The sequence below is a fragment of the Achroia grisella genome, unplaced genomic scaffold (assembly GCF_030625045.1).
Source record: "Achroia grisella isolate CSIRO2021 unplaced genomic scaffold, CSIRO_AGI_Agris_v1 utg515, whole genome shotgun sequence".
In the NCBI taxonomy this organism is placed as follows: Eukaryota; Metazoa; Arthropoda; class Insecta; order Lepidoptera; family Pyralidae; genus Achroia; species Achroia grisella.
In genome coordinates, this window is record NW_026712908.1 from 904,488 (window position 1) to 927,715 (window position 23,228).

The 23,228-nt window shown below is 41.1% G+C and overlaps 2 protein-coding genes across 3 annotated transcripts in view; one reads left to right on the plus strand and one right to left on the minus strand.

The window, feature by feature from the left end:
• LOC131846990 (transcription elongation factor 1 homolog) overlaps window positions 1-23,228 on the minus strand; it is a 380,500-nt gene that overhangs the window by 12,284 nt on the left and 344,988 nt on the right. The gene's annotated exons all lie outside the window — the stretch shown is intronic.
• Window positions 21,228-22,721, plus strand: LOC131846941 (larval cuticle protein 65Ag1-like). Its single transcript, XM_059196357.1, has 3 exons — window positions 21,228-21,236; window positions 21,795-21,930; window positions 22,534-22,721. The coding sequence occupies exons 1-3, from the start codon at window positions 21,228-21,230 to the stop codon at window positions 22,719-22,721; spliced, it is 333 nt and encodes a 110-aa protein (XP_059052340.1).

Below are 23,228 nucleotides of genomic sequence, written 5' to 3' on the forward strand. Positions count from 1 at the left end.
TAACGGTACGCTGAGGTAAGTCAAGTCAAATCAACCTTACAAATTTTACCAGTTGTAAAATTTGTAAGGATTTGACTTTCCTGTGTAGATTACTATTTCTTTGAGTATATTAGAAATAAAGATAGAAGTAGTAGTTATTTTATCATCTATCGAATTATTTAGATTTGACTTATATCCATCCTTGGAGAGTTAGATATAGGTATACATAAAGTTTTGGCTGCCAATATATTTAAAACATTTTTTTGTATTACATCTACCTACTATCGATGTCGATAAAAATCGAAGTACAATACTAAATGAGCGACTTGTTTGCTTATTAACATCACTTGACATATAAAGTCGCATTAGCGTATAAATCTAAATAAATCGTCAGCTCAAGCTGTAGGAACAAAGCCTGGCTCTTAATAGACATTAATACAGCATTAGGTGTAAGGGCGACGGCACACGCCAGCGCCGCCTTGTTTGCCAAACTGCCCTAATCCGCTATTTGTAATGTATGGTAACCATAATTTGCTGCAAAACATGGATATATCACGAACAAACTTAGCAACTTACAACATATTTTATTAAATATGTTTTAAGTAATAATTGTTACTTTATTTATGTAAGTGTATTATAGCATTTACCAACGACGTCGTCTGCTTTTTTGTGACAAGAGATGTCATATGTCCGTACTCGTTTTATAATGTAAATACACCAAACATTAAGATCCTTTCAGCAATTTAGACGTGAAAATGTAACAAACATACAGATATGATATTAGACACATTGTATTTATAATAGAAGCAGTAAGCAGTATGGTAATTTGTTGGTTTATTGAAAAGGCCTAATACCTTTTATGAAAAGTTATCTGTTTCTAACATATATCGATTTTTATACTTTATCATGAAATTTATCATATTAACATATTAAACTTTTTAAGTGTGATTCAATACCAAATATTTAAATATAACATATTAAGTAAAAATAATAAAGTAGTAGGTAATACTGACGTAATATAAAAAAGTATATACATATATAACCAAAAATTAGAAATCATAGTCACCCTGAATGTTGCAGATTGCCGCTTTGACTTCCAAGAGGAAATCCTTTTCCCACGGGTTTTATTCAAACATATGTAAAGCGTATGATGGATGACGCCGACGCGCGTCACCATGCCACGCCACCCTTAAGCGGGGGTAGTTAGCCGTTTAAATCATAATCATGACCCCTAATTTTTGTTGCTGGTCACCGAACGACTTGAAATTTATAATGTAATTTATACTATAGGTCTAGTTCTGTGAAAGAGTTGAAATGGCACACGTCGGTATCATTGTGCTTTTTATTGTCATTGACCTAGCGCCCAGGAGTATAACGTTACAAGTTAATATTGTATAGGGAATTAATTGAGGGTACAACATTTTATGACTATATGGATTTTTTAAATTTGCAATATTTTATTGTGTGAGTTAAATTTTAAGTTTGTTGTTTCTATACGTATATATTAATATTATAAAGTTGAATTTGAGATGAAGACTAAACGGCTGGCCTGATCTGTATGAAATTTGTGATCAAAATTGTCAACTAAATCGTAAAGTATAAAATAACAATAATAAATACTCTTTATTACGTACTGAAAAAGTATAAATGTGCTTAACAAAAGGCGGCCTTATCGCTTAAAGTAGAAAACCTGTCTTATTTAATGTCTCTTATAGAATTCATATAAATATTTAAATTCAATTTTAATCCAAATTCAGTGTATCGATAATTATAAAAAATAATTCAGAATGGATTACGGTTTAGTTGTATCTTCTCTTTTACTCTTCACTAGCTGCTGTATGTGGCACTGAGAGGAACACTCCAGTGATTTCAGATAAAAAGTGTAATTTATCTGGAATCTATGGCAAACGTTCGAATCAGTCTAGTAGTTTCAGCGTGAAAGCACAGACAAACTCCTCCATTATCACAAATGTCTCTTGTAATACCTAGATTAATGAAAAGAGTATTCTATCATTTTTATCGGTAAAATCCCATAAATAATATGACCCTTTGGCTCGGAGTGCTGGAGGCGTCACCGACATCAGGGCTATGGGTTGCCGGTTATGCAAGACTTGGAGGGCGAAAGCGGCAAAGTTTTCCCATTACGTCGCTCGTAGACATTAGCAGCCCTCTCGGGTTCATTAAAATTTGTCAGCTTGTCGTATAGGACTAACTTCGGAATGGATGTTACCAACTTTTCTAAGTGAAACTCCACTGACGTAAAAACTTTTCACGATTTTGACTTGCCATTTTTTCGACGCCATCAATTTCGCAGCCCGTCAAGAAGATTATTCGCACTCGTAATGCGGAAAAAAGAGTAATTTAAGTTCTCCAGAAGAGTCGTTGCGTGGGAGTTATGATCTTAGTTTGAAACTTTGATTGATTTATAAAACCCGTGCTGTCTACCTAAGACATTGGGGATTGAAAAATTACAATTAGGTACCTATTTAGAAGCACTTAAAACGGACCAAATTCTCACATTAACTAGATATATTCTGTTCACGATTTCTTCTGCAGATATTAATTTCCAATCTAAATGACAAATTTCATAATGAACGGTTAAATTGTCATGAAATAGTCATAGGGATGTAAGTATAACAAATAAACGAATTAAAAATATAAGTAGGAGTTAGTAATTTAAAACTTTGAGACCCTAATTGAGAAACTTCTTACTGTAGTCTGTTAGCAAACAATAAACATAAAATACTAAAATGCACCCTATCCAAAACCAGTTCATATACTTAATTCGATTAAAAAAACAACATTTGAAATCTTTTCGCCTGTGAGCAAAATGACAGCAAACAGTTACTCGCGACCACCCGAACCAGTCAATGTTATTGTTCCCTTTACGATAGGGGGTTAAATGAGCTCAGTATCGGAGGGTGGCTGTGTAGGGACGATAGTTTCGCTTTTAACAGATGTAATTGTGTTCGAATGAGTGAGCTACAAACACCAAGTGGGAAAAAATGTCGACGTAATTAATGAGGTATCTACTCCATTAATGTCTTGAAAAATGCGTTCAATTTGTGCAACTTTTTCTGCTTAATTATGGTCTGTTGTATATTGTCATGATTATCATTCTATTAGTATATTATAGAGTCTAATTAACATTTCGTATGAATTTTAAATATAATTGTATGATTGCTACTAAAGCTATTAATAAAATATGTACATATATGTATGTATTTATAACATATTTTTACATCTTTCCCTTTCGAAATGTAATATTACTTTTATTAACATTCGTCTCTCATTTTATATAGGTTTATAATTTTACTATATATTTTATTATGTAATTGGAATGGTAAACAAGTTGATGGGCCACCTGATGGTGAGCTGTAACTGTACGAAGACTACGTTATCATGTGTAATCCGTTATACACTCATTGCTATTTCAGAGGTCTAAGATGTCATGACTCTTATTCTGTAACCACTGCTTAATCTTACTTTAAAACCGAAACATAAATTACAAAGGAAACCGCTTGGCGAATGAAATAGGTGAGTCTGAGATATCCACGCAAACGACTTTTTACCTTTGGTGATATTTATTGCTATATTATTATATTCACTCATATTCTCAAATCATATCACAATGACAGTCTAAATTCCAGTCTATTTGGTACATATATGGTTACAGTCATTACTAAGATTTACAATATATATACAATTAAATACAGAAAAATAAGTGTCAGGTATTTTATTTACGACATAGGTATATTTTAGTAGATATACACTTATAGTTATTATTATGCATCAATTAAAAAAGCAATACTCATTATGTCTAAGCGCTAATTAATCAAGTTATCATTATTAATTTTACAAGGTATGTTCTATTTTTAAAATTATTAATTTAATTGATAAATTGTTCCTAATTTAAATAATGTACTATTTCTGTACAAAGGGTGGCTTGTAACAGGAGTCAGTACTGAATCGGTATTGTGTGTCGGAACTAATTGCTTAAAATAGTCACTGTTTTTTTTTCTTTTGACAATTAGGTCTATTTGAGTTGTATATTTATATCTATTTTTATTCATTACTTATTTAATTTATTATGATTAAACACTACGTTTTAAGAGTTGTAGCTGCCTTTATGAGAAGGAAATCTAAATTGAAATTATCTATCAATTTATATTTAGAAATTGATATATTGAATGATGTTATTTAGTAGTAATCCAATACGACTTTTATAGAATAAAATAATCCTTGTACAATTTAACTTTTTTTCACGACAGTGTAGTAATAAATGAATGACAGGCGAATACTATGGAGAAGTAATGAATTTAAATATGTATGTAATATTTATATTTAGAAAAAAAAACTAAAGTGAGAGTATCACAAACTATATATATTATTATACTTATATTGTAACTATACAGCTCGTGTGAACTATTTACTTATTTACTACCTAATATAGGATTAAAAATAAAAGTTTTGTTACAATTTGAATTTAGTGTGTCGTCTCTAACATCTGTCTTTAATTTAATTAAAGTACAACTTAAACACCCATGAATAGTAACTTTAAACTTGCGTGAGGGGACGTGTCGTATACAGACCGTATAATTATTATGATATTTCGAATTAATTTATTTTTAAACTAATTTATTGGAATCTATATGAATGTGTCCCTAAGTAGAGCTATTATATATTGAAAACAACATTATTCGAGAATATGTAATGGAACTGAAGTATAGTTTTCACGATTGAAAAGTTCTATAGAAAGAAGCAAATGCCAAAAGTCTACCAGATGAAAAGTAACCGTCATATATCAATATTGATAATATAAATGTGAATGTAAATATGTCTATCTATTATATCTGTTTTTACCATTTGACGACTAAACAGCTGGACGGAACTTAATGAAATTAGAATTAGAATTAGATTTAGATTGTAACATAAGGGTGGACAGGGGATATCTTTTATTTAAAAAAATAGCGTTACATAAGCTGAACTATGGAAATTAGGCGCTGGATTTTAAACGAGATGAGAATTAAATTAATGCAGTTACAACACAAGTTTAAATTGTTTATAAAACTATAAATTAATTGGGATTATTAGTAATGAGGACTAGCCTCCATTTTTATTATTATAAATTTGCCCTATCACTGTATGGTTGTCCTACACGGGGTCCCTGGTAACCATCATGGTTAATTCGACTGACACGATGGGATAACTGACCTGAATTCATCCTCATATTATCATCTTCCACTGGTGCCTAGCATAGACCGTTAGCGAAGGTGGGCTCTACATTATATTGTCATCTAATAAAATAAAATAAAAAAAGTTATTATAACTTTTCACTACACCTACGTGCGGCTAAATTGTTATTACGCAGTCGGTTTTTTCTTAATTTTTATAACTATAAATCACAATATGCGAAATTTACACATACCACAGATTACATAATATAATACCTTCTCAATTGTGCACGTATGCAGTCTTCCTTATTTTTTTTACGGCAGATGGTTTTATATTGTATTTGGAAGTAATCAAATGTGTTGACAAACATTACATAAGTTGTTACAAGTTGAATTCGCTACCCCTGTGTTATTCTGCTATCAGGGGACAGTTTATTTTGGCAGACATTTGTTTCGTGTGTTCTTGTGGCTTGTTCGCACTAGATATCTTCGCCATAAGGTCATGGCTTCCATGTTTATGGTCCCCGTTGTTTATTTACTACTGCTACTAAGTCGCTTTCCAGTTTGTTGCTTGTTGAGTTTACCGTTGGTCGTGTGATCCTCTGTGAGACTCCGGTTCGCCGTCGAGTCTCCAGAGTGAGCCCCGCAACTGGTGCCCACTTGCGCAAATTGTTGAGAGCGATACAGTGCGTAATCCAGCTACACAAAGTGTACTTTGTCTAGCGAGAGAACGCGCTAGGATTGTAGACCGAATTTGTTGACGCAAATTCGTTGCTGCAATCCACTTGCGACTGTCTTACAGTGCGATTACCTGCCCTTTCAGGGCGAATTCCCTACTTTTCGGTAGGTTCGTCGTGGGGTTCCAGCCCCCACACCACCCTCTTCCACCCCTCCAGTCCCCTTTCCTAGTACATCACCCTTTCGTGTCGTGATGTCGCAAAGGGGCAAAGCCCCCAGGAAACCTCCTGACAGGGGAGCTCCCCGAACTGTTGTGCGTCGGGATTTAAGGAACCCGACCAAGCTGGTCCCCGCCACTGAGCTGGGGACCTTCCACGCTCGCCCGGCATCCAAGGGCACCCCCTCTGCCCTCGCGGGAAGCGGCAATGATGCCGCCGACCGGGAACCAGGCAGAGGGGAAAGATGCGCACAACCCGGCCCGTCTAAAAGACGCGCACCGCCGTCGCCGACCTCGCCCGCTAGAGGCGACAAACGTAGGGACGTAGAGGAGTCCCCCCCCCGCGACCTCGACCTAGTGAAGGCGCCGCCGACGCCGAGAATCCGGCTCGTGGACAAGGGCTACCAACCCCTACCGTCCCAGTCGGGTACCGTGCGGCGAAAGCCCTCACCCCCTCCGCGCTCACCCTCCCCCCCGCCGGATAGCGGGAGCGAGGAGGAAGGGGAAGACAGGCGTTTTTACGGCGACGTACATACGTCGCCTGCGACCTCGCCTGAGCCTTCGCCAGCACCCTCGCGTGTGCCCTCGCCGCTACCTCGCTCCTATACGCTAGATAGGGGCGAGTATGACGCCACGTCATATGCGGCACTCGAATCGGTGCCACAATCGCCCGAGCCGATGCTCCCCCCCGTCCCCTCGCCGCGACGACGAACCCCGCCGTCCTTTGCGGCAGTAGTGGCAGGCCCCGCCACCCCAACCCCCGCCACCACGGCTCCAGCCCCGCAAATGCCCTCACAGGGTAAGATCGCCGATACGGGCGTAGAACCCGCCACAGGGCGAGGCAAATACCCCCCAATAGTGGTAGAACGCCTCCCTAACTGGACGCGCCACTTCGACCAGCTCAGGCGCGTACTGGGGGAGGCACCCAACGCAAGACCCTACGGCACTGGGGTTAGATTCCTGCCTAGGACGGACGAAGAATTCCGTGCCGTCCAAAGGTATTTGATAGAGGCCAGCGAAAAGGACCCAACAATAAGTTGGTACTTTTATAGTCTGGCCTCCGAACTGCCCACCAAGGTGGCGATACGGGGCCTCCCCGCCGACACCCCCAATGAGAGGATAGTGGAGGCACTGCAGGAGAAGGGGTTCGGAGTGCGGCTAGTGCGGGGCATACCCGCGCGTCGCGGCCGCCCCGGCTGCATTTTCCACGCCCAACTCGACCCCATGGACAGGGACGAGCTCACACGCTTGTACGCGACGGATGAGCTCCTGTACATGCGGGGCGTCGTGGTTGAGGCGTGGAAGCCGGCATCGGTGCTGCCACAATGCCACAGATGCCAGGCATTCGGCCATGCATCGGCCAATTGTCACCGGCCTGTAAAATGCGTTCGCTGTGGTGGGGAGCACCCGGCGGCGAACTGCGACAGGCCGCGTGACCAAAAGCCGACCTGTGCCAACTGCGCAAAGTCACACACCGCCAACGACCGGAAGTGCCCGGTTTATAAAAGAGAGGCCCGGCAGAGGGGAATCAAACCCCGTCCCCCCGTCCCCACTGCGACGTCGACGGCGCCCAAGGCGCAGCAACGGCGGCGCAACAATCCCACCGCGGCGCCTCGTACATACGTCGCCCAGGCTCCCCCTCCCGTAATAACGGTCGAGGAAACCGCTGGCGCCAACCTAATGGCGCCGGCTAACGAACCGACGCAACGAGGCGCCGACGCCGGTGCTACTAAAAAGCGACGCCGCCGAAGACGCGGCAAGAAGAGGCGCGGAGATGAGCCCGTGACGGCATCAACCCCAATCCCCTTCCTACCTGATCCCACCCCAATATTTGCGTACAACGCACCCCCTCCCTTCCCATGCATGCCGTCCCAAATCAGGGCCCGCGTGCAGCGCCACGTCGCCGCCAGGCGGCGCCACCGGCACACAATGTGCCGAGAGTGGCTTTTAAGCCGCTTTTGGCAGACGTAAGACGCGCACCTCCCGCGCCTCTCACATACACCGCATACCCCGCGCCGCGTTCGGCACACGCCGCGCCCGCGCCCTTCACACAAGCGCCCGTCGACAGAGCACTGAACATGCTTATTAGCCTGTTGACGGAGCTGCTTACTACGCTCGCGGCCGGCGCGGACACAAAGTCGGCGGCATTAAATGGATTGGCCAAAATCCAACAGTACACAAATGGCGGGTACTAGCCTGCGCATTGTGTACTGGAACCCCGGGGGAATAAAGGATAAAGTCCAGGACCTCCGTCTCCTAGCTCGCACCCAGGATGTGCACATCATACTCCTGGGTGAAACGAAGCTCACAGAAAAGGAGACGTTGAGGGTGCCTAACTACCACGTGTATAGACGCGACGAAACGTCACCGGCGGGCATTGCGTACCGCGGTACGGCGGTACTTGTCCGTCGAGACGTAGTCCACGTGGAGTTAGAGCGCCCCGAGTTCCGCGCCATGCGCTCCATAGGAGTCAGCATCAACGTCGACGGCGCGGAACTGAAGGTCCTGGCAGCTTACCGTCCCCCGGGACTGGAATTCAGCCCCTCCGATGTCCGGAACGTTCTGGATGGGAGGAGTCCCACCCTGCTTATGGGCGACCTAAACGCGAAGCACACGGCTTGGGGTTCCCGTCTGTGCTCGCCGATAGGTCGAAGACTCCTCCAGGATTCGCAGATCCACGGGTACGAGGTGTTGGGCCCAGCGCACCCAACACACGTACCCTCAAATCCCACACATAGCCCAGACGTTCTGGACATTGCCCTAGTGCAGGCTGTGCCTTGCCCGGTCTTACTGGAGGTGCTGTATGATCTAGACACACAGCACCTCCCAGTTCTAGCCACGCTTGACCTCTCCATCACCACCACACCGACGAGACCGTAGGCGGCGGATGGATTGGCGTGTTTTTCGCGCAGAATTGGAGCATCTACACCTCGACGGCGAACTATCATCGCCAGCGGGTGTCGAAGCCGCCTCCACACTCATAACGGAGCGAATTCGCACCGCAGTGGAGGCGGCAACTACCACAATAAACGTGGCTTCTCGCCGTCGAGAGGAATTGCCACACCATCTGCGCGAAAAACTCGCCCGGAAAAAGAACCTCCGTCGCCTATGGGCCCGAACCCGCTGCCCGCGGGTCAAGCGTGAGCTCAACTGCCTGGCTGCAGAGCTGTCGGAGGGAGTGCGGGATTGGCGTGGAGCCGCCTGGGAGGGTGTCATATCCCGGGCCGGCGAACACGATACCGACCTGCACAAACTCAATCGACAGCTCACCAATGCACGATCCCCCGTCTGCCCGTTGCTTGACGAGACGGGCAGACGTCGTTACGCAGCCCAAGACCGGGCAGAAATCCTGGCACAGCACTTGGAGGGGCAATTCACGGCCAATCCAATCGCCGCCGACGCACCCAGCACTGTCGTCGAGCACCACGAGCGAGTCGTACGTCGCGTATGCGATTTCCGTACCGCTCCGTCGCCGGACGTAAACGAAGTGAGCTTCGTTTCGCCCGGCGAGGTAAGGCGGCTCGTCAGCCGCCTGCCGAAGCGCAAAGCGCCCGGAGCGGACGGGATCAGCACCGCAGCGCTCGCACAGCTGCCCCGTAGAGCCCTAGCGTGTCTAGCGAGGCTCTACAACGGCATACTCCGGACCGGCCACTTCCCTACCAACTGGAAGTTGGGTAGAGTCATAGTCCTCCCGAAACCCGGCAAGGACAAGCGCCTGCCGGCAAGCTACCGGCCCATCACTCTGCTCTCGCACGTAGCAAAGTCGTTCGAGCGCCTCCTGCTCCGCCGCCTGAGACCGACTCTGTCGCCTCGCGACGAGCAGTTCGGTTTCAGAGGCGGACACTCGACGACTTTGCAGCTGACGCGCGTGCTCCACCATATGGCTGTCGAGCACAACCGCGGCCACTACACGGTCGGCGTATTTCTCGATATAGAGAAAGCGTTCGACCGTGTGTGGCACGACGGTTTGGTGTCGAAGTTGCTCGACACCAACACGCCGTCAGCATACGTGCGAGTAGTGGACTCGTTCCTCTCGGGCCGGAGCTTCTATGTTTCGGTCGAGAACTGTGATTCTACCACACGCCCAATTGCCGCCGGAGTCCCGCAGGGCAGCTGCATTTCGCCAGCGCTCTACGCGACGTACACAGACGACATCCCCACCTTGAGGGATGAGCTCCGAGAGGGAGAGAGGGATGTCGTCCTCGCTCTTTTCGCCGACGACAGTGCCTTTCTTACGTCGTCTCGCCGAGCCTACGCAGCCGCTCGCAAAATGCAGCGGCTGTTGGACCTGCTCCCCGAGTGGCTGGATAAGTGGCGTACCACCGTTAACGTGGGTAAAACGGTGGCGCTGCTTACCCGCCCCGGGTGCAAATGCCCGCCGCCCCTCTTACTGAGAGGCCAGCCCATCCAGTGGGAGCGCACAGTGCGTTACCTAGGGGTGGAAATCGACCGGTCGCTGCGTATGACGCCGCAGGTGGACCGGGCTGTTACCCAAGCCAAGGCTGCGCGCGCTATGCTGCGACCGGTCTTGCAATCCAGGCTGCAGCTGCGGACGAAAGTAGGCATTTATAAGACCTACATTCGTTCGCGGCTCACATATGCCGCCCCCGCATGGTACGCACTGTGCTCGGCCTCACAGCGGCGGAGACTGCAGGTCCAACAGAACGCCGCCCTCCGTCTGTGCACAAATGCCGGACGGTACGTCCGTAATGACGTGATCGCCCGCGACCTCAAGGTCCCATCGGTGGAGCAGTTCGTCGTCCGGTTGACGCGCGCGATGTTCTCGCGCGCGGACAGCGGGCGCGAAGCGCACCTGCGTGACCTCGCCCCTCTCCACGCGCGCCCACCGGACGCCACTCGCGCGCTCCCGCGCGACTTACTCTCCACCGAGTGATCACGTCATTTACGTGACGTGGCGGCGTTAAGCCGGCTCGGCGAGCGACTTATAGTCCTCTTACACGACTCCCTCAGCCGGCTGCTGGGAAGCAACCGGCTTCCGGCAACCGGCTTTACCGGCCGGCCAGTAGGCCGGCCGGTAAACGAACGACGCTGGGGTGGTATACCCCAGCAGTATGCCCGGGTAAGGAGCGTAAGCTCGGGGCCCGTACCCAGCGGTCCATATAAAGGATCAGCGGACGACCCGATAATAAATACTGCTACTAGTTGTTACTAGCGACTTCATTTGCACAAATTTTCGTCTTTTATTTCACCTCATTTGAGATTATTTATAAAAGATATAAATATGAAATATTATGTTAATGTTTTGTCATATCGTTGTTGTATATATTCTTAGTGATACATTTATCTTCATATCAAATTAGATTAATACCCATTTGAACATAAAAAATATAGCATTAGTAAGTATGGATAATTTAGCTAATACGCCATTTTCATTCTCTTACAGTTTATATATTTTTAATCTAACTAGCAATAAAGAAAGTGTTAGTCTAGTGTAGTGGTCTTCAAACTTTGAAGCTTGAAGACCCCTAATGATTTTTCCAATATATTACAAGGGCCAAAACAGTAGAAAAAATTTTTTAATCATAAATAAGAGAGTAGTCGGTTAAAATGATGTTCACAATTCCCGTGAATATTCACGGGAATTGTTAATAAAAATAATGAAATGAGAATATTATCTAGTTTATATGGGATTATTTAAATATTAAACTTATATAAGATTATGTAGGTATGTGTAAGTAATTAGGCGACGCACGAGCCAGTGGGAGTTGGGCGTCGGAACCGGATGCGCGCCGGAGATGAAGGCGCGATACAATATCCGGTTAGACGCCATTTCCGCCGCGAGACGACGCTCGTATGTACACGGCTTTACACTTTTCGTAGTACAGTTATATTATATTGATGATTTGTAGATCGACACGCTTTATGAATTATTTGGTGGAATTTGTTTATAGATTTTTCCATATATAGCTTAATACCTAAATTGGTCTGAGCATCGGTTTCATAAATAACATACATTGCGCTGGGTTATCCTTCTTCAGTTTTTGTGCTAAGTATATGAACACACAGCGTATTATGTGTAGTCTTTTTAATTTACGTGTGCCAACTATAAGATGAAATTATAGATACCTGAAATTTGAAACATTGCGTTATTTTATAACGTAAATGTTTTTATATATTAGATCATAACCATATATAATAGTGTGAAGGACTATGTTATGGTTATGATATGTAAAAATGTATAAGTAATTCTAATATTTTTAGTAGATATTCCTTAAACATTTTATTCCTAATTTACACTATTAATACTTATTAATTTGGACAAGTACCTATAAGTAATTATAATTCAATACACACGAATTACATAGAAATTCAATAATATTATTTGCTCAGTGAAAATTGAAAAGATGACTACCTAATTACAGGTTATTAAAAAGACCATTAAAGTATCGAGTGTTCTTTACAAGCCTATTACGATGGACTGATAAGGCATACCTGGCCCTCAGCAGGCGCCGAGGACCGCGTCCTCCAGCTGCCGCTTTGTTTCTCGAGAGGGAAACAGGGCTGTTCATCAAGGAGTAAGCATTTATGTGATTTTCTGACTGAGTGCAGAATAACTGAAGGATTTGGACTCTGGAGCCAGAAAAAATTAACTGCAATTCCATTAATTATTAATTTATTTAACAGATTTTATGAATGGTGTAATACTTACCATGATTATTGAATTGTTAGCATATATAATAATAATATACTAATAAGATGGCGCTGTGTGATGTGCCTACACATAGCGCCATCTGATATAAATACGTACACAATATACGTAGAAAACATCCAGACCGATACAGACAATCACACTCATGAGCACAAAATATTTGTACTGTGCAAGGAATCGAACCCGCAATCATCGGAAATAAAGCGGTGTGCTAAACCACTAGACCAGTGAGGCCGTCAATATCAAATATGTATAGGTAAACAACGGTTACCACTTACCGTCAGGTGCGCAGTTAGTTTGTTTGCCATTAAAATTACTTCAATTGTATCTATATATAGTTTACTAGAGGGTGCGTGTGTGCGCGGGCCTCAAGAGGCCCGCGAGGCGTTGTCGCTGATTTTTTTTGTGAAGACGGTTTTCTTTTCGAATAGACTTGGTTGGCAAGTAGAGTTGTCTGTTTTGATACGAAATCATTCATGTGACTTCAAATTGTAACAGTGTGGCAAAACTTTATGTTGTAATGTTCACAATACAAAACCTTTTTTTTTTTTTTTTTTGACTTGGAGAAAATCCCTCATGGAGACCCGCCGGCCCCGGGGGAAGCCCGCGGGTACTGTGAGACTCCTACTCACTAAAAACTCCAAGATGTCCCTCACCCAACGCCATATGCCGGAGTCGCGGGATCATATTATACTCGACCGCAACTCCGACGGCGGTGGCCCACTCTACAGCGGGCCCCATCTCTGCGGGTTCCCTATGGAACCCACCACTTCCCCTGTCCTCCCTGGGGAAGGCGCGCGGGGACATGCGCGCGACTTCTTCGGGCCTAGTGTGTTGGGGTGGGACCGCCCCCGCGGTCGTCACCCCGGCCCGGTAGCGATCTAGGAGCGGCTTGGGCCGCTCCTGCCTCCTTGATCGCTGGGAGGGGAGGTGTCCATCCCCTCCTCTGCTCCACTCCTACGGCCTGGGACCTGTGAGGCGGGCCGTTTCCCTCCCTTCCTTTTGGGCGGGGTGCACTTCTTGCTCCCCACCCAATGGTCCGCCGGCCGCCCCTGGGACGCACATACTGCGCATCTGGGGGCTGCGGCGCACGCTGCGACTTTGTGGCCCGCCTCTCCGCATCGGTAACAAAGCCCGCTGCGGTCTTCCTCCTGTGTGCATTGCGCCCTGACATGCCCACTTTGTAGGCATCGGAAGCACCGCAGCGGACGTTGCCGCAGCAGCTCCACCTTCGCGGACACCCATCCTAGCCGCATGTGACCCTCCGCCGTGACCTTTTTTACGGCCGCCATAGGGCCGCGGACCCAGCAAGACCCCAAGGCTTTGGGGCTGCTCCTTCTGATGGGCCCGACCTTGACGTCCCCGGCCACGCACTCGCCATCACGCGCAATGGCGGCGGCGACATCCTCCGGCGTAAGTGAGTCATCCAGGCCCATGACCCGCATTTCGGCGGTTTTTGAGGGCCTGGAGACCTTCGCCACATCCTCCGGGATAAGGGCCCGGAGTTTGGACGCGAGGGCGTCAGCCTTTTCCGCGCTGGAGGCGCCGGAGATCTCCAGAATCCGCCCCCCGGTTATTGCAGGCCGAAGCCTCACAATACAAAACCTAACCTAACCTACCTTTCTGTATACTATATTAGTCTAGGGTCAAGTTTTTAATGTAGAGATTAACCTACCTTTTTGTTTACTATATTATTCTGAGGGCATAATTTCTACTGTAAGAGTCGCAATAGAAATCCTAACCAAACGTAACTTTCAGTATACCATTTCGACCTGTGGCTTTAATTTTTATTGCAATAGGCACAATACAAAACCTCACATTACCTACCTTTCTGTATACTATATTAATTTGGGTTCACAGTTTATAATGTAGAAATCATAATACAAAACCTAACCTAACCTACTTTTTTGTTTACTATATTATTCTGAGGCCATAATTTCTACTGTAAGAGTCGCAATACAAAACCTAACCTAACCTACCTTTCTATATACCATTTCGACTTTTTATTTTTTTTTATTTTGGCTTAGCTACCCGGGTGACAAAAACATTTCGTCCATACATTGTCAACTCCTTCTAATAGTTTACTATGAAAACCGATGTATCAAACTTACATCGGTTTTCATAGTAAAGTTTTCCAAATAATTTTGATAAAAGCCTTAGGGTTATTATTTATCGTAGGTAAAGGACCTATGATAAATAATAACCACTCAACACTCTTTTAATTAAAATATCATAAATATTAAAATCGGAGAAAGTTTTTAGCGCTGGCAATACTAAGATTCAATGCCATCCCATAAAAGCGGACTCGCTGCATGGTTACAATGTACCAAAATAAAAAAATCTTCCAAATTTTGTTCAAAGCCAACCTCGGCGACCATCTTGGATTTTTCCATTTTGATACTTCTGACGTATATATTACATGACGACAGATATATTTCGTCCATATAATGTACAGAGACACGGTCCTTTTAAAATATTCGGTCGGTTCCTTAGTAAATATTACTTTCTACGAAAATCTATGCATGGTGTTGCCCCCTAATTTTACAAAAAATTGCATAAAACTATTAAGATGAGATTTATTATAGATACCCGTCACTTTTATGTTTAAATGTCGAAAAAAAATTCCCACATTTAAGGTTTGCAAAATTACCCAAAAATCGGGGAAAATTTGTAGCCTATATAATACTTCACGTCTTTGCTCCATAGAAGTAACTTGCTGTAAGAAATAAAATACTACCCCAAAAATGAGTTTTAAAACGTCCCTAAACTTGTCATCGGGAATAAAGTACCCTAACTCGGCCGCCATCTTGAATGATTCCATTTTAAATAGTTGTTTTAACATATACACCTTGGTGAGAAACATTTCGTCCATACATTGTACAGAGCCAAGGTAACTCCTTCTAGTAGTTCCTAAGTACTGTTTACAATGGAAATCTATATATGGTGTTGCCAGCTCATTTTAACAAAAAACACCTAAGACCCCTTGGGGATTATTTTTGACAGATCGTCATCATTGTTTGGTCTAAAATGATGTAACAAAAATTCCACGTTTTTTTTTACTTCTCTCCGATATTACCCTAAAATCGGGGAAAATTTTTAGACCAGATAGTGCTTCGTACCCAGAGTTTCCACTGTTCCATAAAAGTCAACTCGCTGCAGTGACGATGGGTACCTGAAAATTGAATTTAAAAAAGTACCCTAACTCGGCCGCCATCTTGGATTTTTACTTCTTAATACTTTTGACGTATTCACCCTAATAACAGAAACATTTCGTCCATACATTATGTAGAGTCTCGGTGACTTCTTCTTGTACTATTCCCTAAGAAAACTGATCTAAGATGTTGCCAAATAATTGTGACAAAAACCAATAAGGGGATGATTTTTGACAGATATCCATCATTATTTTGTTTGAAATATCGAAAAAAAAATCCCACATTTTGGACTTGTCTTCTAAATTACCCAAAATCGGGGAAAATTTTCATACCATTTTTCCTTTTTCGTCCATATATTGTACAGAGACACGATCCTTCTAGTGGGTCCTTAGTAAATATTACTTTTTACGAAAATCGATGCATGGTGTTGCCACCTAATTTTACAAAAAATCGCATATAACTATTAAAATGATATTTATTATAGATCTCCGTTGCTCTTATATATAGTTTGTCGAAAAAAAAATCCCACATTTTGGGTTTGCAAAATTACCCAAAAAACGGGGAACATTTGTAACCTAGGTAATATTTCGAACCGAAATCTACCACGGCTCAATAAAGGTCGACTCGCTGCAGGGAAGCCAGGTAAATTTATCATCAGAGAAAAAATACTCAAACTCGGCCGCCACCTTGGATTTTTCCTTTTTTAAATACTTTTAACTTATCCACTTTGGTGACAGAAACATTTTGTCCATACATTGTACAGATGTAAGGTGACTCCTTCTAGTACTTCCTTAGTACTGTTTACTATGAAAATTAGTTAATACTTCGCACCGAGAGTTTCCATTCCTCAATAGAAGTCAGTTCGCTGCAGGGTTGATAGGTGCCACAAAACTGAATTTACTAAAAAGACCTTAAAATTGTCATAATAAATAAAGTATCCTAATTCGGCCGCCATCTTGGATTTTTCCTTTTTAAATACTTTTAACACATACATTTTGGTGACAGAAACACTTCATATATACATTGTACAGAGCCCAGGTTACACCTCTAGTTCCTTAGTACGGTTTACTATGAAAATCGATGTATGGTGCTGCCAGATGATTTTGACAAAAACCACCTAGGATCCTTTGGGGGATGATTTTGAACCAATGCTCATCACTGTTTTGTTCAAATTAACGAAAAAAAAAATTCCCACGTTTTTTTACTTTTCTCCGAAATTACCCCAAAATCGGGGAAAATTTTTAGACCAGGTAAAATTTTCCACCGAGAGTTTCCATTGCTCTATAGAAGTCAACTCGCGTCAGGGATTAATTGTACCCCAAAATTGAATTTTAAAAAGTCCCTAAAATTGTCAACATAAATTAAGTACCCTAACTCGGCCGCCATCTTAGATTTTTACTTTTTAATACTTTTGACGTATTCACCCTAGTGACAGGAACATTTCGTTCATACATTGTATAGAGCCTCAGCGACTCCTTCTAGTTCTATTCTCTAAGAAAACTGATGTAAGGTGTTGCCAGATAATTCTGACAAAAAACACCTAAACTCAATAGGGGGATTGTTTTTGACAGATTTTCATCATTCTTTTGTTTGAAATGTCCAATAAAATTTTTCCCACTTTTTAGGACCTATCTCAAAAATTACCCTAAAATCGGGGAAAATTTTTATACCAGGTAATACTTTGTGTTGAGACACATCATCTCTCCATAGTAGTCGACTGGCTGTGGGGTTGCCAAGTGTCCTAAAACTACATTTAAAAATATCCCAATTTTTCTCCGAAAAGCAAAACTCCCCTATCTCTGCCGCCATCTTGGATTTCTAAAATTTCATAATTTTCCCTAGAGGCCGAGTCCTTCGGCTATCCGACGCCGTACAGTGCGTTGAGCTAGCATACTCGTAGGTACCCTATCAATTTCAGTTTTTGAAGCTAGACCTCAATTTCAAAATTTGTCCGATGATGTATGGGTGTTGCCAGCAAATTCTGAAGAAATCCACCTAAAACCCTTCAGGGGACGATTTGTAGTAGACCAAAACGAGTTCTTCATTTAAAATGTCAAAAAAAAAATTTCCCACTTTATGGGACTTTTTTCCAAAATTAACCCAAAATCGGGGAAAAATTTTAGACCTGGCAAATCTTCTTACTCAGACTTACCCATGTCAGTAGGTGGCGTTTAGCTGCAGGGTTGCCATGTGCAGCAAAAACTCGATTGAAAATATCCCAAATTTTTTCCAAAAACTAAATCTCCCATAGCTTGGTCGCCATCTTGGATTTTTGAAATTTCATAATTTTCCCTAGAGGCCGGGTCTTTCAGCCTCCCAATGCCCTATAATAGGGATCGGTAGCTCCCCCGCAAGTACCCTAGGAATTTCAGTTTTTAGAGAGACACCCCAATTTCTATTTTGGTCAAACCATGTATGGGTGTTGCCAGCAAATTCCAACAAAACCCACCTAAAACCCTTTAGGGGATGTTTCTCGATAGGCCTTGATGCCTCTTTTGTCAAAAATGCCGAAAAAATTTTTTCCCACTTTTTGGGACATTTCTCCCAAATTACCCTAAATTCGGAAATTCTTTTTATCGCTGGCAATTATACTTCTTACCGAGACCCATCATCGCCCCATAGAAGCCGACTCGCTGCGGGGTTGCCCTGTACCTAAAAAATGATTTTGAAAATAATCCGGATTTTTAGGACCAAATTCACACGCCCCCAACTCGTCGGCCATCTTGGATTTTCGAAATTTCATAATTTTCCCTAGAGGTCGGGTCCTTCGAGTTTCCTATGCCCTACAACCGGTGTCGCCAGCACCCCCGCAACTACCCTGGGAATTTCGGTTTTTGAAACCCTAGAAAATTTTCAACCAGTTTTTGGCAATTTTTTCGCCGCCATCTTGGATTTTAATTTTTTGTTTTTACGCCATATTCTGGGTCCCGCCGAGACGTGCCAAATCACTCTTTGAACGGAATCGATCCGAGCGAAACTGTAAAAGTTAGCCGCCATCTTTGTCCGCCATCTTGGATTTTCCCAAATTTCGGAATTTTCTCGTGGTCACCCTAGCCAAAGGAACATTTCCCCCATACATCGTCTCGACCCCCGGACGCTCCTTCTGGGAGAACAACTATGTCAATCAGTGAGTGAGTCACCGTAATGCAGCTTTATATATTATAGATTATGATTTTCTACTAAATATATAATATTACACCACTTTATCATAATCGGTGGTTCATATCGTTTATAGACATAAAAATTCAATACGCGTCGCGTGACAACAACGCATCATGCAGATCATCACTCGTTATTACAGTATTAAAAGCATGCACGGTAGGTTGGGAATTAAAAATTATCGGCTCTTATTGGCAGTTCAAGTTGGTATAACTAGATCTTGTCAACAGGTACTATTTACAATGTACTGGAGTGTAGATTAACAAACCCCGATTAACAAATAATCAATAAATGCTATTATTTTAATTCACACAAACAAATTTAAGTGTTAACAATAAGCGCATAAACTTTGTTTGTAATAAATAATCATAGAAATATGTTTATACCGTACCTATTAGCGATTATACGCGTAATATACACGCAAAAATACAACCTACTTTTAGTCGGTTTTGTAAAAATTAAACAGTATTTAGTATTAATAGAATATATTACTTGTATGTAACATATACACTAATTGTGTCCGTAGTTTCAACGGTCTGAAATTTTTAATCTGTGTAATTTGAAAGGTATATGTAACGTTTATTAAAATCAATTCAATAGTTTTTGCGTGAGAGAGTAACAAACATCCCATCCGCACTCATAATCTGCGTTTATAATATTAGTATGATACACCTGACAGATTTTCATTATTAAGTATTATTATTATTTATAATAAAAAAAAGTTTAGCTATTTAATAACTGGTTAATATTTTTTTTTGTGTTACATGCAATAAAAAAATAAAATTATTACTAAATATGCTTTGGAGATACTCCATGTTGAGTAAGTTGCAATCATAATATACACACATATATATATATATATATATATATATATATATATATACATATATATATGTTTTATATATATATATATATATATATATATATATATACATGTAAGAATTAATGTGATACAAAATACATAAACTCTATATAAAGTATATCAAGCAATAACTACAAGACTATCTAAAATGATACAAGCAATCAATCATCCCTTTGAGTGTTTGTGTTGAAATTCAATTTAATGCCTCCAGTTTGCGTTAAACCATAATATAAGTAGTATTTGTGTGTGTAAGTTGTATATATATAATAATTATTCGGCGGCGTGTTGCGATAATACAGATTTAGATAGAGCACCGACTGAGGAGATAACCCCTTACATAGCTTAAAGCACATAACGCTTACCACCCTCGCAGGTACAGTCAGCAAAATAATCTGCAAACGAAATATAAATCTCCTAATGGCAATAATAAGAATGTCTCATATAGCAGATGGTAGATAGAGACATAGTTAACTGTTGATGTCCTCATGAACGGAATAATTGACGATTGGTTGAGTATATTTTAAACCACTGTGTTGGTACAGCCAGCAAAATGCACTGCAAACGAAATATAATTTACTAGCTGTGCCAGCGGATTCACTCGGGTGAAATTTATATTTTAAGTCGATTTCTGATGTATGTTTATTACGTACCTATTAGTGATGATACGCGTAATATACCTATATACAAAAACACAAGCTTTAAGGCGCTGTTGCAAAAATTAAGCAGTATTTAGTGAACATGGTACTACACAAAGTATAAATACAACAAGCTTTTTACTTTCCTGAAATTTTTAATCTGTGTAATCTGATGTACCATCTATACTACTGTAAAGTATCATTAAAATCCAAACAGTAGTTTTTGCGTAAAAGAGTAACAGATATCCATTAATCCTTTCATCCATACCCACAAACTCCCGTGTTTATAATATTAGTAATATTTAATCTCCTAAATGACAATAATAATAATAATAATATCTTATATTCAGGATGGGGTAGACAGAGCCATGAAGAGCATATTCGAGAAATTCAAACATTTATAGTGCAATCCTAGGTAGCCAGGATGGGTCGTTAGTATCTAATATAACGCAATATTTATAGCAACTTGATAACAAATTCTCTTGAGCGATGTGAAAGTATGAGATTACTACTAGGTAATTAAATTACAAGTATACTTAATTGATACTTAATATAGACTATCCGGTTTACTAAATAGGTCCTGATTTATGTTCTAACCAAATCCATATGGACAACTATAAATAGTCGTGTTTCTGTTGTATTTAGTATCATTGTTGTTTTGTGTTCTTTACTACTAACACATTCAGTCACCCACATTCAAAATGAAAATCGTAAGTATTCTTTGTATTCATTTTTTTAATTATTTTGTAACTAGCAGTTAGGTACTTTGAGATAATTGTGAGTAATGTTTATATTATTCATCTTTTTCCCAAATTGCGTCATTATCCGAGCAATTTTAAGTCATTACAATTCTTAAGTTAATCTATTATATGATCTATTTTACCGTACCGCATTTTATTACATAACAGTTCAATAGTAAAAATAGAATAATAATAATATCCGATATAAAATAACGGATAAAAAGTCTTTTCTTTCTTACACGAAATAATAAGTGTATCTAATATATTCACAGCTATTAAAATATATAACATTAGTTTACTATTAAGGTGCCGAGGTAATATGCAAATTTATTATTAAAAATGTAAAGTTACAACAATTATTTAAAAGAGCAACACGCAGGTTATGCTTATTCTTGTTATGATACAACTTTCCGATTGAGCGGTAGATCAAAAAATAGGATGACTATTCAAATGGTTTATATGAATAAAGAATATTCTATTGTATTTGATATTACAATTTCTAAAATTATATTTCTTCTCTACTCGTAGATCGTGGTCTTCAGTTGCTTGGTTGCTGCGGCGCTGTCTGCCCCAGCTGCTGGTCTGAGAGAGTTGCCGGCTGTACGCCACGAGGAGGTGCATGATGAGTATGGCCAGTATGCTCTCCGGTACATCACTGCTGAGAGTAAGTACCCACAATAATCTTAATTAAATATAAACATCTCATGCTGATTGAGATTCTTCTTCAAATATTTGTGGTCCATAATATATAAATAAACATTAATAGATTCATTGAAATTTCACTATCGGGTACTTTCGAGAAATATCGGGATTACAAAAATAATATAAACCCCGTAAATATCCTATTTATATGCAATGTATTATCAAAAATACTTGTATTTGTTGCTTTCCATATTTGTGAGGTTAAACGTTTATTAATTTTTATTATATATAATAAAAATTAGGTTATACGATTGTACACGATAGTGAAAAAAGATTAAAAATGTAGGTACTATGAAACTTTTTTTTGATATGCTCCTATAATATTTGAGTATATAGTGAAATAGCCATTGTTTACTCAATGTAATAATCTTTATTAATTGATTTGGTTATAGTAACATAATTATCATACAAACAATATTACAAAAAAAAACTTATAATACGATTTGGTCACTGCCCTATTTTGAGATGAAATTAGAAATAGATAAAAATTTAATCATTAGGTAACAGGTTGTTTCCATGTGTGTTCCAATATCTACTATCGATTATACTTTAATTTTCTTATCAGATACCGTGGTGTCGGAGCGAGGACGCCTGGTCCCCAGCAACGGTGGCTACGTTCTGGAGATCGACGGCCAGTATCAGTTCGTTGGTGATGATGGACGTTTGTACGTCACCAAGTACCGCGGTGGTCCTGATGGTTTCCACGTCGATGGGGCCCATCTGCCTCAACAAGTACCAATGCCCGCTATTTAAATAAATAAAATTTGTATTTGATACCTTTGTCTACTTTTTGACATGATATCCCTTACTGATTAACTTATTTCTAATATTAGCTTATTACTTCTGCCTACCCCGTAAATGAAGTGGTGTAGTACCCACGTGGTGTAATTTTGAAGAGATCATATACTATAGCCAATGTTTGTATTTTTAAGCTAAAGATTTTTAATATTATTGCTTTGTCTTTATCCATATTCTTCTTATATCTACTTTAATATAATAATATGTGTGTAATAAGCTAATACTCCATTTGTGAATATCATGTTTCATACAGTCCATTGATGTATCTATTAAACTCGGTTATAGTTGCATTAAATGACATCCATATTCATCCATAAGATGACAATTGAATATTTTGAAAATGTTTAGATTTCATGTCATAACATACCTAATGTAATCAAATGTCTTGGTTTTTTAATTGAACTTACTTGGATAATAAATAATATATCATTTCTAATAGATTAATGTTGATATAATAATTTT

Excerpts from the sequence above, each read along its gene's own strand:
- LOC131846941 (XM_059196357.1), top strand. Across the intron at positions 21,931-22,533 it reads CCGGTACATCACTGCTGAGA|ATACCGTGGTGTCGGAGCGA; the intron begins GTAAGTACCCAC and ends TTTTCTTATCAG.